The following is a 16253-nucleotide window of genomic DNA, read 5'->3' as shown; positions in this document are numbered from 1 at the left end:
AGTGTAGCTGTGGAAGTCCATGTCCATGGAGATGTCTGAGCCATCATAGACTAACTCTAAGTCCTTTGTGGCTTGCATGTAGCATAGGACCCTCTTTGCCATTTCCCAGTGTGTCTCAGTGGGTGCCACACTGAAATGGCTGAGTACTCCAACTGGGAATGCAAGGTCTGGCCATGTTCTGAGCATGGAATACATCAGTGAGCCTATGACAGTTAGGTAAGACACATGCTGGCCTTTGATGGTTATCTCTGGGACTGGTGGTCCATCCTCTGGTGTGGCCACAGTCAGTTTTAGGTTATGTTGCAGTGGGGTGTACACTGGTTTGCAGTTTTTCATGCCAGTGCATTCTAACACAGTCTGGATGTACTGTGACTAGGATAGTGCAATGGTCTGGTTTTGCTGGTTACATTGGAGTTCAATCCCTAGGATGTACTTGGCCTCTCCAAGGTCCCTCATCTTGAAAGATGATGCTAGAGTGGATTTTACCTCATTCATGAACTTCTGGGAACTTGCAGCCAAGAGTAGGTCATCCACATAGACCACCAAGAAACAAACCTGTTGGCCCTTTTGGAGAACATACAGGCAGGTCTCAGCATCCAGCCAGGTGAAGCCAACTTCACCAAGTTTACAGTCAAGGGTTTTGTTCCAAGTCCAGCCAGCCTGCTCAAGCCCATAGAGGGAGTGCTTGAGCTGCCAGCAGTAACCTGGTTGTATTGGGACTCCAGATGGTGGGGACATGTATAATTCCTCCTCCAACTCACCATTTAGGTAGGCAGTGGAAACATCCATTTGGTCCAACTCCAGGTTATGCTTTGCTGCCAGTGCAACAATGATCCTTACAGACTCTAGGTTTGCTACAGGGGCAAAAGCCTCCTGGTAGTCTACACCCTCTCATTGGGTGAAGCCATGGGCAACTATTTGGAGTTTGTACCACTCTATCTTGCCTGCTTGATCATGCTTGATCTGGAAAACTGGCTTTGAGGTGATTGGGGTAACTCCAGCTGGGACTGGGACTATCTCATATACATGGTTGGAATTTAGGGAAAGTAATTCTTCTTCAAGGGCTGATCTCCAGAGGTGGCTATCTGGTTGAGAGAAGGCTTCATTGAGAGTCTGAGGGAGATCATCATATGATGGATTGGTGTCACATACCAAAGGTGTTGGTGAGGTGGACATGGATGCAACTGATGAATGGAGATGAAGACCATAGCCCTCATGTGAAGAAGGACAGCCAGAAATGTTGGAAGTCATCCCTCACACAAGAATGAGTTGTCAATGCCAAAGAAAAAGGAAGGAAGTGAGTTAAGCACCAGTAAAGGTTCTTAAGCACCCATGTACAGCATTCTTGTTTTCAACATATCTCCACCAATTCTGCAGATACTGACACCATTCCCACACTCACTTGTAGTGCTCAGCCATGCAATCCTATCTTCCAAAATTGGAAAGGATTTGCACACTCCACACATTTCTACAGCACTCCCTCCAAAAGACACTCATTTCACTAATTCTTCTGATATGGCCACCTCCATGTCGATCATTTCACTTGACCCCTTTGTTAGGGACCATGGCTACATATATCTACCAGGAGTTCCTACTAGCTTCCATCCTGAAGTGTCCTGGTACATCCTATCATCATCTGCCTCCTCTCAGCCCATCCAGCTTGGACAGCATGTTTTTTTTGTCAGTATGACCTCTAGGAGGATGTTCTTTGGTTGCCTCAGGTCTGTCATTCACTTGGAAAGGTCTCATGTGGTCATTTCAGTCTCTCCAGTCCAAGAAGCATATGGATCCTTCCTCCCTGCTCCCTGCAATGTCTTCATACCAGTCTTGTCCATCATTCTTCCAAAATTGCAACAGCTACAGTATCATCTACTGTTCTCCACTCTCCCTGATTGCATCCATGATGAGTATAATGCACATCTTGCCTCCTTATTGCAAGATACAGCAGAAGACACTCCCCCTTCATCCTCTCTTCCAACAGAGCCTCATTCATGAAGTTTTTATTTGCTTCCCTGAGAGGACAGTTAGGGGTGGAATGTTGCAATCCCCTATGCTCCTGTCACCCCACAGACCCCCAAAGCTTGACCCCTGTTGACATCTGACTCACCCTGTCCACTTTTGGATGTACTATATCAGCATCAGATCAGTGCTGCCTCTCTGTCATCCCACCTTGGCCCAGAAGTGATCTCTTTGAGATGTGACATGCACAGCCTCCCCCTAATGTGATTCCAGTGTGCTTTCCCAGTTCCTGACATTACTTGACTCATACTTTGACATTCTGACTGTCTTTGACTCACCTATTGCCAATACTTACCAATCTTTTGACCTTGCTTACTGATTCTTCACCTTTTGGCTTACTTATCCTTACCAATGCTCACCAATGCTTTCTAAGATGATTACCCACTGCTTACATTCCTTACTCATCAGTTACCAATCACTTACCAAGTATTTGCACCTTGTTTTCCATAGGCAATGCCCCTGTACTGTACATAAATCACTGTACTTAGATAGCTGAATAAGAAGAAGATGTCATAGAGCCCCTCTTGCTCACAGTTTATCATCACTCAGTAATTCATTCATCAGCTTCAATAGTTGAGACTTTAATAAGGGTCTAACTATTGTCTACTTTGCTTATTATCACCTATCATCAATCTACTTTGCTCCAAGTCCTCCCTGAGCTCAGTGAAGCTCAGAGCATTGAATTAAGTTGCCATCCATCCTTCTGTAGGCTGACAGCAGTCTACCCTATCACAATCTCTTGCATTCCTGCTCCTTCTTTGTCAGGAGCACCCCCAACCCTCAGCACTCATCTTTGAGTGTTGTAGCTTGCAAAAACCCTCCCAAATCAAAGGTTCTACCATCTAGGTACCACATAGGCACACCACCACTTGCTTTTATTGTCTTTTGTGTTGGTTTTGGTTGGTTTCCATCACTGATCCACACTTTGACTCACACCAGGTATTTATTGACTTCAGCAGCCAAGGAACCATATGTATGTAGCTTGTGAATTCTACAAATACCCTCAAAGAAGCCTCATTGAAGGCTGTGGTGAAGAAGAAGAAAAAGCCATTGCTTTCTACTGGTCACAAGAAGAAGAGGTTAGCCTTTGCTCTTAAGTATTAGCATTGGACTGTGGAGGACTGGAAGAGAGTTATATGGTCAGATGAGACCAAAATCAAAAGGATTGGGTCAGATGGACAAGAGTATGTGTGGAAAAAGAAGGGTGAAGGGCTTATTTCCAGAGAGGTCAAAGGTACAGTCAAGTTTGGAGGAGGTTCACTCATGGTTTGGGGATGTATAGGGCAGAATGGTGTTGGGGTCTTGAGTGAGGTTGAGGGATGGATGGATGCTGAACAATATGTGGCCATTTTGTAGGAAGGGTTGCTTCAAAGCATGGAGGAATCTGGAATTCCAGAAAATGACATTATCTTCCAACAAGATAATGACCCCAAGCATACCTCTAGAAGAGCCCAGAAATGGTTTGAAGAGCAGGATATCAAGTTTCTAGACTGGCCTGCACAATCTCCAGACCTCAACCCAATTGAACACACTTGGAATCACCTCAAAAGATCTCTCTCAGGTTATGAGAGTGCTCCTACAGGAGTTCATCAATTATGGGAAAGGGTGGTAGTGGAATGGGGGAAGATTTCTTTGGAAGAGTGTCAAAAATGGATGGAAAGCATGCCTAGAAGGGTTGAAGCAGTTATCAGGGCCAAAGGAGCTCATACCAAGTACTAGATAGTTGGATTTTTATAAAGTCAAAAAGCTGTCTGTATGACATGTCATATTCAAATGGTTGCTATTCTATCAATTCCTATCCAAATCACTTAATTCTTGGACCCATAGAAAGCCAAGAGTAAGTACTTTATTTCATACATTCATGGTTTAGGGCTAGGGTTAGGGGTTATTGTGTTTAGTCATAACTAGTGTAAAACATGCAAACATGCAGACAGTTTTTGAGCCACTGTAATTCCAAGGCAAATGGATGTCTCTGCCAAGATCTGATTTGGATAGCTGAAATGACCACATAAGACCTCTCTAACCATGTGACAGACCTGAGGTGACCAAAGAATGTCCTTCTGGAATTCATACTGACAAGGAGAACATGCTGACCAAGCTGCATAGGATGGGACAGGGCTGACAACAATGGAATGAACCAGGGGGCTTCAGGGTGGAAGCCAGTGGGAACACCTGGCAGATATACATAGCCACTGTCTCTGGCAAAGGATTCAAGTAAGATGATTGACAAAGAGGTGGCCATATCTGATGGCCTTAGTGAAATGAGCATCTGATGGATGGTGTGCTGTAGAAATGTGTAGGGTGTGAGGATCCTTTCCAAACTCAGAAGGCAGGATCATGTGGCTGAGCACTTTAAGCAAGTGTGAGAACAGAGCCAATATCTTTGGCAATGGTGGAGATATGGTGAAAACTGGCATGCCATACATGGGCACTGAAAACTTTTGATGTGTGCTTAACTCACTTCCTCTTTTCTCTCTAGCACTGATGACTCATTCTTGTGTGAAGGATGACTGCTCACATCCAGCAGTCCTTCTACACATGAGGGCTTTAGTCTTTATCTGCATGGCATGGCATGTAACTTGTCAATGAGTTAGGCAGAGTCAGCTGCAACCATGTCCACAACACCTTTGGTGCATGATAGCATGGGCATTGGCATGCAAGGATGGCTGGGTAATATCATCACCAAATGCAGATTATGTCCCTGACCCACACATTTTCAATGACCAGGACCTTCAATTCCAAGCTGATGGTCAGTTTGGGCTGGTCAACTGCTTTCAATGGCCTCAAACATATGAGAAGGAATATGAATATTCAATGTGTGTTCCCTGAAAGGATGTGCTCCCCACTCTTGGTATTGTGTGGGACACTCTTACTCCCAGTGACTTCATTGTTCCAACTGGCTCTGGATTCACAGTAGGCACCCTTCAAGAGGGGAAAGTCAAGGATTTTGAGGATGGACTTCAAGCCTTGTGAAACCACTATCACAAGCTCTGAGATTAACCCATCAGACAGGAAGTCATGTGTATCCAGGTCTGCTTGGCTCAGCACCAGGTGATGCACTTGTGGCACCACCCCCTCCTATATTGTGATCTCATCATTTTTGTTGGCCAGCTGCAGTGTACATTACTTGACATTCATGCCATCCTTGACTTCATCAAAATTCTTCATCCACTTCTCCTAAACCCACCCTTGCATCTTGTGCACATCAATCTGATCTGGATGGGGTGCTTCACAAAAGATACCCAAGTATGCAAGTCACAATACTTTGCCAGGGTACCCATTTGGTAGTATTGCAGGGAAGCATTCATCCCTCCAACCATGAACATTGTCCAACCAGTGTGGCTCACATACACTGACCATATTGTTAAGCCATGTATACAGAAAATGGGGTAGCTAAGCCATTTCAAATTCTCCATTGTGGCCCAGGCAATTCCCTCCACCACTTCCAAACTCACCATAGCTATAAGGCTCCTTCACAGAAGAGCCAGAGTCCACACCTGCCCTACCCACTGCCACATATCCATCCTCATCAAACACATCCTCAAGTACTGGCAGGCAGTCCACCATGACGCAGACCAGAACTGCAAGACAAGTTGTCAATGGCAGCCCTTCTAGAGGAGTGTAGCCATTTGTATTTTGCTTGTCTCATTGCTAACCAAGTGGTAGTGTAGCCCCCCCAATGATCAACAGGTGGACAGGGAAGATGGGATGAGCCCAACCATCCTGAAATTCCACAGGCACACAGCCTGTTCAAGTCAGCTGATTGGCTGAAGTGGAAAAATGCCATAAATGCAGAATTAAAGAGCCTAGAGGAAGCACACACCTGGGATGTCATTGAGCACCCAAAAGGTGCAAACATTGTAGGATGCAAATGGGTTTTTAAGATCAAATGCAATGCTGCAGGAGAAATCAAGAAGTACAAGGCCTGCCTAGTCACCAAGGGATACTCCCAGATACAGGGTGTCAACTACAACAAAACCTATGCTCCCATTGCAAGATTCACATCACTAGGCACTATACTTGCAATCACTGCATGCAATGACTGGGACATTGATGTCTTTGATTTTCACTTGGCATTCCTAAATGGCAAACTCAGAGATGGTGAAGACTGTACATGGAGCTCCCTGAGAGCTATGCTGTAGGGCAGAATTTTTCCTGCCCAGTTTGGAAGCTAAATGTCACACTACATGGTGCAAAACAAGGCACACTCTGGTGGTACCAGAAGCTATGTGCTACCCTTGTAGGTCTTTGACTTATTAGAGCACATGTGGACCAGGGAGTATTTTATGGTTGCATTGGATCAGAAATCCTTATTCTCACCAGCCATGTTGATGACTGCACTGTAACAGGCAGTTCACCATTGTTAATCTGCTCATTCAAACAGGAGATTAGCATTCATTTTAAAATCTCTGACCTAGGGCCCATCAGTTGGCTACTTGGGATGAAGGTGACACAGAATAGAGAAGCCTGCACCATATCATTGTCCCAGCAGTCCTACATTGAGGCAACTCTGATGAAATACAACCTCACTGACTGCAAGCCTTCCACAATCCCAATGGACCTTGGAATAAAACTCACTCTCTTGTGGGGAAATTCTACAGTCAGCTGAAGAAGCTGCACACATGAAAAACATACCCTACTGTGCTGCTGTAGGCTCCCTCATGCACCTTGCTGTTGGAATGCACCCAGACATTGCATTCACTGTCTCCACAGTTGTGCAATTCAATACCCAACATGACTCACTGGGAAGCCATAAAATGAATCTACAGGCATATCTCAGGCACAAAAGTGCTCACATTGACATTTGGAAATACAGAACAAGGCCTTGAGGGCTATACTGATGCAGATGGAGCTTTGCAGGAGCATTGACAGGCTATCAGTGGATATGTATATCTACTAGATGGAGGAGCTATCAGCTGGGCTTTGCAGAAACAACTCATCACACTCTCCACTGCAGAAGCAGAGTACATCACAGCAACTCACACAGCCAAAGAGGGCTTATGGCTTCAACAATTCATCAGGGAAGTTTTCCACCCACTCAAATATGCTACCATGCTTGCACAAAGCACATTGACATACAATACCATTTCATTCATTTTGCTGTGGAAAATCATTCTTTTCACCTTATTTATTGTCCTACTGAGGACATGGTTGCTGATACCCTTTACTGAGCATCAAGGTGAAACATTTTGCATCCCCACTTGGACTTCATTCTGTTTGAGGGGGAGTGTCAAGAATGTGTTCTGGAATTATGGTAGTGTCTCAGAATTTTGCCCAGAGGGCTCAGAATTTCTCCCTGACCTTCAGAATTAAATTCTGACATCACTCTGCTTATTAATTACAGTACTATAAATTTTCTGCACCATTATTTTCCACCTCAGTGACTACTTCATGCACTGAGGTGAGCATAGTTATATTTCCACTTGTTTACTTGGTACTGATGTAGCATAAAACTCATACCTTCATTAGGTACTAATATAGTGACTACCTTGTGCACTGAGAACTCACACCTTGGTTAACATGGGCCATTTTATAGGTTAGGGAACAGGCAAAATGTATGTCAGAGTACTCATACAGGTAAAGTAGGATCAAGAAGCAAATGAGAAGATAAGTAAGACTGTCATAGAGAATTCACTGTCTGAACATATGGTCAACAGTGTCAGACCAAACCCTTACATTCAAGCACTGCTTCTGAACATCCAGATGCATTTTTGTTTGCATCCACAGCAGTTTTCTTTTAATAGAAAAAATAGGTCCCTAGGACTGTGTCTACTGCAACTGATTGTGTAAATGCTGCCTGGCCTAATCCAGAATGAGCCAAACCCACACTGCATGCAACAGTATTCATCTTATTTCCTATGTTTAGGTCCATTTAGATCTCAGGTGTGGCCGTGTAGTCTAACACACATCCATACACCTCGCGTGCAACTCGTCTCCATGTTTCCCTACACACTGCATACTCCTCCGCATACACCACCTCCAAATGATGGAGCCTTTTTCCAATGATAACCAGGCTATGCAACGGCTCTCCGAAACTCTCCGGGGGTTGCTCACTAAGTTGCTCGAGCGTCCCGCACACGATGCGCTGCCGCGTATTATCGGGACCAGCATCATCACAGCCAACGCGCGAAAGTGCGATGGCAAGGGTTGTCTTTGGTGAGAGAACATTTTCGGCGCGGAGAGATTCGATCTCTAGGAGTTGTGATACGGCTTGGGGAATGGACATGTACCGAGGCGGTTCGTATATCTTCCTTCCTCTTTATTATTATTATTATCTCTCCTGTCATTCCTATTTTTCCAAGCCAAGAACACACGTAACGTACCGTGCAAGATTTTCCTCGCTCTGTTCTTTCACTTTAATATCCAGCAACACGAGCGTATGCAATCCCAACCCCATATTCTCGCGTATGCGATCGTAAAACGAATCGGGTTTCCAGGTGTCGGTGAAAAATACGAGAGAGACCGCCTGTCCGAAGTTGTATAGTTGGAGCCCGCATGCACCGACGGCGTTCATGATCGATGCGTTGTGGATCACGCGAACGGGGATGCCAGATGAGCGTGCGCGAAGGACGATGTCGACGTGGGTCGTTGCGCTGGTTGTGGGGCGTAGTTTAGATAGACAGATGGACAGAGATGAGGAGACGCAGGACGTTACCCAAAAGGATCGCCGACGACGAGTAGTGATACGTCGTGTTTATCTGCCCCTTTCAAGATTTCCTCTGCCTGTGTCTCGACCATGTCGCGGTCGGCGATGATGACTTCTTTTCCATAGAACGATTCCTTTCATACCTTGTAGTTAGTGTGGTCATTCCAGATTCATGCACATTGTTGTTGGACGGTACACTCACCAGACGTTCCTTGTTGACCAAGAGGATGCTTGTATATGCTTCCAGATATACCCGCGACGACGATTTCACTGCCTGATACAGGTCCCATCAGGGCTATTCAGCAGTGATAATGCGACCTTTCCAGCGTACCTCCAGTCCACGCACGGTGATGTCTTTTTCATCGCAGAGACCAAGCCCAATGATGTACAGCATCGTCGTAGTCGGACAGTCAAAGATAACTCAAATCTCTTGATAGACTCGACTAATAATCCAATCGCATCGCATTATCCTTATAGTAGTGGTACATATGATCATACAACATACACGTTCTCCTTCTGTAATTGATATCCCTCCAATCGCTTGAAATACTCCAGCCGATCACGTCGTTCCTGTTCATATCTCTGCTACAACATCAGCATCGACATACCTTAGAAAAGTGAAGACAAGTTTCCCACCTCGCGTGAATCATCTGACATTCCAAGTACATCCCCCAACGGTCTTGACTTCCTCTTCCCCTTGGTATCTTTATTGCTCTTTGCACCGACCGTCTTACCCCGACCGCGCCCACGGGTGGTGGTGCCCTCTTTAGTCTTCACGGTACTCCTCGTCACCTTGGCAGGTTTCACTTGTTTAGCAGGCACTGCCGTGTTTGCTCGAGAATCAGAGCGCGTGGTCGGTCTCGCAACAGGAGACTTAGACTTCGTCTCTGCATTCGATGTCGCGGATCTCAGCCGCGTTCGCATCCTCCCAATGCCACCACTACCTCGTTCAGTCTCACTGCGATCTCGTGCTGGATGGTTGGCTGCTGCGGCCTGCCGCGCACTCCGCCGTCGCGGGCGGACAGGGGTAGCCGTGTGTGATGACGGCAATGATTCGACGGTGTTCTGATGATGAACAGATGGTGTCGAAGATGGTGTAGGTATGCAATTGCGTGCCTTTGTCTTGACACGCTTGGAAGCCGGTGCCACTTTGTGGCTGTCCTTTCCGATCGGCTGCTTACCTCGAGCTTTGGCAGTCTGAGCTCGCGTATGCTTCCGCACAGGGGTAGCATTCTGCGCCATTGTCCGAGTTTGCACTGGTCCACTTATACGAGGCCCGCTCGTAGAAACAATGGACACCTTGACAGGTGATGGACTAGAAGGTTGACTACCACCTGCTGAACTCTCTTCTGGCGTCAGAGACGCGACCCTTTTGCGCTTGCGCGGTGTGCGCAGTGGGTCTGGGAATGTAGTCTGAGAGTGTGTGGTGCGGGGCTCTGGCATTGGTTCATGAACACTCTGCTGGCCCAACAATGGCGCAGCAGGTATGAGTGGACAAGACGACGGCCCTGCGACGGGTTCGTCGAGATACAAGTCGTCGATATCTTCATAATTGGTGGGTATGGGCTCTTCTGGCCGCGCAGAAGATGACCGTACGGGTGCGGTGGGGGTATCAGATAAGATATCCGTGTTGCGCGGAGGTGACTTCACGGCGCGTATGCCCGCCCTCGATGTGGGTTTGCGTACAGGTGGAGGGGCTGCAGCACGCTGTGCCTTGAGCACGCGCTCGATGGCAAGAAACCCAAATGGGTCTGAATCGGATGGGCGAACGGGAGTGCTTGTGAGTTCATATTCATATCGGGCACTGGAATTATGACCGTGGGCTCGTCCGTTATCAGACGTAGGCAGGGGTGAGCTGGGCGGGAGAGAAGACGACGGTAGAGTGGGATGTATCCAGTTGGGTGGGTCTGCTGGGTACGCGGGTGGCTTTGGTTTCTTTGGTCTCCGTGGTGGTTCTAGTGTGCTCTGCGCAGGTCTTTTGAGCGTGTTCTTTGATATGCGAACGGGCGACGGTGTGGGTGGGAAGAAGAACTGGTCTGTTATGTCGCGAAGGACCAAATCCTCTGAGATGTGGTGTGACATTGGCGTACGCAGCAACGACGAACGCGGTGCAAAGGACAGCGCAGGCAGGGGCCTCGCATCTTCGTCAATGTTGATGATGGGCGTGTTCTCGTCGTTTTCTATCTCATCGTCTGACAAATTCACGATGGACTCGTTCTCATCCTCAACAGGTTCTGTGGCTTGCACTACCTCCTCCTCCTCCTCCTCTTCCTCGTCGCGGGACCGGGTTCGTCGTTGTACATTGCGAGTGCGGGGTACGCGTGCCCTCGGCATGGTGGGTGGGGTGGACAATGCGTGGGAAAATGATATCTCTGAGTTTGGGTTTATTTGGCGGCCCGTGACTCCAACGCTTTACTTGGTTTCCACTGTGCCAGGCTTCTAACAACTCTAGTTGGATTTTGCAAGAGCTGCACTAACATTGTATGCTGACGTGACACAGACTCTAGCTGGCGCAGAAGGTGTGTATTACGAAGCTTTCGATGATAGGTAATCGATAAGCAGTCTCCGGTGGGCTGCGGTAGCCACGCATTAACTCTTTCACCCATGCTTATCTGAGCTCCTTGGACGGAAAGGTTTCCTACTTCCCATGCGCTCGTGTTTCTTCCAATGTAATACTTAATCAAATAGTATCAATGGATCACAAGGACTCTGAGACCACCTGCGGTCCCTACGTCTCGTAGCTACTTTTTCAGTGCTACGGCGTGCTACTCTCACCTAAGGATCGCCACTTCTGAGGGAGTTTTGATTAACCAGCGAGCGCACAAAGTGATAGATGGGATAAAGAAAAGAGATAGTACCTACAGAATTCGGCAGTGGAACCCCCTTCGCCCTTCAGACTTATTCGACTTACGACCCTAAGCCCTCTATCTGGCTTGTGACTTTACATAAGTGAAATACCTTCTACTGGTCACATACACGCTGCATGATAGCCAGCCTACGTTGTTCATGATTATGGAACTCACCGATACGCAACGGTAAGTCAGTCCCTCCATCCTTTCTAATCCGGGCGAGCCTAGGTGAATCTAGTGTGCCACCGCCGTCTGGCCACCTAGTCTGGTGACCAGGCCATATGGTATTAATGAGGCAGGCCGTCGATAGAAGGCCTCAAACTCAAAGATAAATCAAGTGGCTGGCGCTGCGCCAGCTCCCACATAGACAGCGGTGATTCTAGTCAAACCATGTCCCATGTTTTGTACTGGCCAGGCCGGATTTACTTCTATCCGCTCGGCAACACTTCTGCTATCTGCCTCACAGAGGAATTGCCTCCAGAACGCAAGGCGGATGTGCTGTTCCTTGGTGGTGGAGATCCTAGGAACATTTTGTACACGGTGTACGCTGATGCTTCGCTGTCGAATGGTACGGTCTCGTATCATGCAGTGAATTTTTTTGCCCCTGACTTTAAGAATAATAGAACCTCGCAAACTTGACGTCACCTGCTGCGATTGCGAGGCAGCTGTCCTTGGTAAGTGCTGGCAATTTGAGAAAGTATCACTTTGCCCATGTCATTTTTTAATAGCTCGCAACACGTTACTCTTTACGCTCTTAGTCGACGATGGCGCAGAAGGTAGACTTTCCAGCATCTGGAACGTATTTTATCACATGATGCTGGATGAAACATCGCTCTCGTTGCTCATCGAGCAATGTCGCAAGCTGGTTCCGCTTGCGGAAAGTCTGGATTCGTGGAGACAAGGTCCTTATGCGCACATCGTCAGCATGTGCAACTCAGATACCCTTTCGGAGATTGGTCGATTCTGGAAACTTTGGCTTGGGACATCGAACTTCAATGCTACGCAAGCTAAGCGTTTCAAGGAGAACTTTCAGAATGGAATGAACAGCGTACAGAAGCGATTTGAAGCCAGCATGGTAGTGACTCCTGTGCGTTCAGCGGGACCTCTCGCACAAGTAGCACTACTCGCTGTTTCGGAACCATTCAAGCGGTTTTGGGCGACTGGGGTCACGGACGACGGGTTCCCAGACGTGAAGCCAGCAAACCACCTCAACCCTACCTTCGCATTCTCTCTGTTCGGAGACGAGTTCGCTGTACACTATGGTACAGACCCCCTCTCGAGTTTTCATCTCGCTGAAGCTCTAGCATCTTCTGGTCTGGAGTTATCTAACCAGACAGGGTTGGTAATCCCCAAAATCGTGCGGACTGCTCGCCAGCAGTTTAACACCTGGTGCAAGGCCGTCATACGCCGTATCCACAATACAAGTGCGTCCTCAGCATCCTTGACGGTGCGGATGTATGCTGGCGAGGCACTTGCGTTCTGTCAAGCACTCTATTCTGTTAGCAGGCCCTCCGTGGGGCATACTCCGATATTCATCGCGCCGTGGAGGCGATTAGTGGTACAGCTTGACGACACATTATACTCCCCGAATGCCCATTCGCCTGCTCCGACTTCGTTCAACGTAATCGACACGTCTAATCTCATTGATCATGTCGGATTGTTGAACCTGCTCGCGGTTACCATTCCCCTCCTCTCCGACTCTCCCTCATCAACACTCTACACAGAAGCTCTACTTCCTGTAGGTGATTCACCTGCCCAACGTATCCTGGACCAAGTGTGCGGTAACCTCTCTACCATATCGCTCCTGTTAGGTGTCGTCCCTTCTGCATATATTTCCCGTTTCAACACACGTTCCAACACCTCCGAGACCATGATACAGGCCATCTTGCGCTCTTACACCCAGTATCATGAACGTCTTGCTTGGAAACGTATCAGTTTTGGACATTCCTCCGATAGTTTACAAGAAGCCGAACTTTCGTTTACCCCATCCCAACTGGCCAGAACTCTGTTCGACATATACTCGAGGATGTTCTCTGATCAAGATCTAGGAAAACAGAGGGCCATCATGTCTCTTGATGAATCTCAGATGGCGCAGAAGATACAGTTTTCAGGGATTATCCATTATACCCGCCGCAGCTTTGCTCTGTTGATCGCGCATATCAGCACAAGAGTCCGCTGCGACTGGAACCGAGTCATCAATGATCTAAAGGAGTTGATTCTGAACGACCGTACGCCTATGGGCGGAGGAAATTTTTTTCATGAAATGGCTTGTCATCTGTACCTCGCAGGTTTCCGCCTTCCGTGGTCTAACCCTACCGAAGTACAGAGATGTCGCTCTAATGAAGACCCCCCCATTTTCAGGACGTGGAGCGCGGTTCCCGAAGTCGTAACGGTCGTGCTAGTCGTTCCACGTCACGCTATCGCCAAGATACAATCTGACCTTTCGGACATTGGTACGCCAACTTTGCAATGCGAAATACAATTCAACCTCAATTGGAGTGCCTTCGCATGTATCTCTGCTTCGTTTGGCAAGCTTGAGGTATCAGGCGAGGGCGAGAATAAGGTGGCAGCCGTCGTGGAAGACACAGCTGGGATCAAGGGCATGTCGCCTTTGATCGTCTCCTTTCCTATGCTTTCTATCTCTCTCATGGTTATGTCGGGAGGGACAGTTGGCCTAGTCGTCCGCCCCACTGTCGGAACTGCTCCATTGGTGTCAAAGTTAGGGCTAGAAATGTGCCTGTTCAAGGCTCTGTTGACCGATGGACGATATGCCCATGTCCTAACAAGTGCACCAATATCCGCCAATGATAGGATCAGCTGGGAGCCCCCGCTTGTACCTCCTGAATCGCACGCGATGACTCGGAGACATCCGATCCATGTAGAAATGGACCAGTCCAATACCCAAATACAGTCCCTCACCGCACACATCGACATCGTAGACCCTGTAGGACAGGCTTCACTTTCCAGCGGTTGCGCAGTTACTGTGGAGCAATGGTCTCTGAATAAAGCCAAGATACACGTGGATCAATATCAACATATCATCCCCTTCCCTCTCCCCGTCGACGCAACAAATGCCAAACTTCGCATAGCACGGAAGTCGAAGTATGTCGAGGTGAGGTTCATAGGCACATTCCATGATCCGTGGTTCACATTGGAACAGGTGGTTGCGCCAATGATACTGACACTCAACGTCAAGGAAGAATCCAATATCTCGGAGAATTTCAGAACGGCCTTTGATTGTGGTATTCCGACACTCTGGAGTATGCACCGCTTGAATTTGGACCGTTGCCCGTCCTTCAAGCTCTCCACGAGTCGCAAAGCGTTCGACTGGCTTGGAACCCACGTCCGATTTATGTTTTCGCAAAGGGAGCGCTTGTTGCGTAAACGGCGCGCGTTTCCCGGATCTACTCCTGACACATTTATGAATTTGAAGGACTCCCTCTACACTATTTTCACTTCCACCACCGGATTGGAAGGGCCCATTCATACTGAGTTTACCTTGTGGAACCCTGGAGAGAAAGGATTCTACGCAATGATTCTCGTTACCGATATCCGACTTGATGTTGGCTCCCACACGGTCGTAGCTGATTCATGGATCATACCGGGGTCGAATGGTATTCGGGACAAATTGATGAGAGAGATAGCAGGGAAACTTTTTATCAAAACAGATGCCAACGAATCCGAAGCATGGAGACATTTGCTTCCGTTGTTAATCGAGCGGTGCCGCACTTGGAAGCACAAGTCAAGTTGCGAGTACCTCGTTCATAACTCTATTCCTCTCTACCCAGGTGCTGGGTCGGACGCAAACAAGGTGCCGTGGTGCTCTTGTGGGATGGGCATCGGGACGGAAGTGTTGAGGGAACGGTACGGCAGCGTCTCGGCCAAGTACGCGACGAGGGCAGCAATCAGTCCGTTATTCGCTGTCTCGTATATGGAAAAAATAGAGGTGAAGACAGACGACCCGGTTGACCGCTTGAAAAGGTGCGCCGCGTGTGGAAAAGGGGGCGTTCCGTTGTCTGTATGCTCCAGGTGCAAGAGGGTCAAGTACTGTTCAAAAGATTGTCAAGTAAAGGATTGGAAAACGCACAAGAAGAACTGCGTGATGACATGAGCCCACGGTAACAGCACCCATGTCATCGTTATATTTTGTACCTACACTGTAAACCCATCTTCCGTAACACATCAGGGTTCCATCGCGTTCCGTTCCATATGTACTCTCTTTTCTTTTTTTTCTTTACCACTTATACTGTTGTCTTTCCGTCACTGCGCCAGTGTGAAGTACTGTACTCCTTCCTCGTTCTCATTCATATGAATGGCACCGCTACATACAACATAACACTTGGATTTTTTCCCGCCACTTCTAATCAAACCTCAACAACTTCAAAGTGAAATATCCCCACTAATGCATTCTCAGCATACTGAATAAGTTGGGTCGCAGGTAACTAAGGTTTGTCCCATGTTAAGCGGGCAATTGGGGTCACTGTTACCGTAATCACAGTAGCCCAGGTATTGCCCGTAGTTCTGTCACACTCGTTATTAGATGCTTGTCATCCACAAGAAATATCGGACTGCGTTCGTGCACGCACCCAATAAACGCAGAATGGGCCCGTATACACTTCATTACCCCCGGTATAACTGAACAAAGATACATTTCAGCAACCCTCCCTGGGCCCATGCGATGCGAAATGGGTTACTCACGCGCAAGTGGTCTCGCCCCCGAGACTGCAAATGGTTTGAAG

General features: G+C 47.8%; 3 protein-coding genes across 3 annotated transcripts; 1 reads left to right on the top strand and 2 right to left on the bottom strand.

Moving 5' to 3' along the window:
• Nucleotides 1-7774: 7774 nt before the first annotated feature.
• On the bottom strand, nt 7775-9092 carry F5J12DRAFT_828689 (Diphthine synthase). The gene is made up of 5 exons (XM_051745635.1): nt 8997-9092; nt 8868-8939; nt 8675-8799; nt 8343-8612; nt 7775-8276 (listed from the first exon to the last, which is right to left on the bottom strand). The coding sequence occupies exons 1-5, from the start codon at nt 9057-9059 to the stop codon at nt 7892-7894; spliced, it is 915 nt and encodes a 304-aa protein (XP_051600106.1). The 5' UTR covers nt 9060-9092; the 3' UTR covers nt 7775-7891.
• Nucleotides 9093-9274: 182 nt separating this feature from the next.
• F5J12DRAFT_892399 (uncharacterized protein) lies at nt 9275-10999 on the bottom strand (the record flags this gene model as incomplete). The annotated part of the gene is made up of 1 exon (XM_051747572.1): nt 9275-10999. The coding sequence occupies one exon, from the start codon at nt 10997-10999 to the stop codon at nt 9275-9277; it is 1725 nt and encodes a 574-aa protein (XP_051600105.1).
• A 573-nt stretch (nt 11000-11572) lies between these two features.
• On the top strand, nt 11573-15906 carry F5J12DRAFT_79002 (uncharacterized protein). Its single transcript, XM_051743810.1, has 3 exons — nt 11573-12082; nt 12138-12188; nt 12243-15906. Exons 1-3 carry the CDS (start codon nt 11905-11907, stop codon nt 15623-15625), a joined length of 3612 nt encoding a protein of 1203 aa, XP_051600104.1. The 5' UTR covers nt 11573-11904; the 3' UTR covers nt 15626-15906.
• The last annotated feature ends 347 nt before the right edge of the window (nt 15907-16253 follow it).

The sequence above is a fragment of the Pisolithus orientalis genome (genome assembly GCF_024613125.1).
Source record: "Pisolithus orientalis strain OTSU chromosome Unknown F5J12scaffold_13, whole genome shotgun sequence".
Lineage (NCBI taxonomy): Eukaryota > Fungi > Basidiomycota > Agaricomycetes > Boletales > Pisolithaceae > Pisolithus > Pisolithus orientalis.
This window is presented reverse-complemented; position numbering and strand designations above follow the sequence as displayed.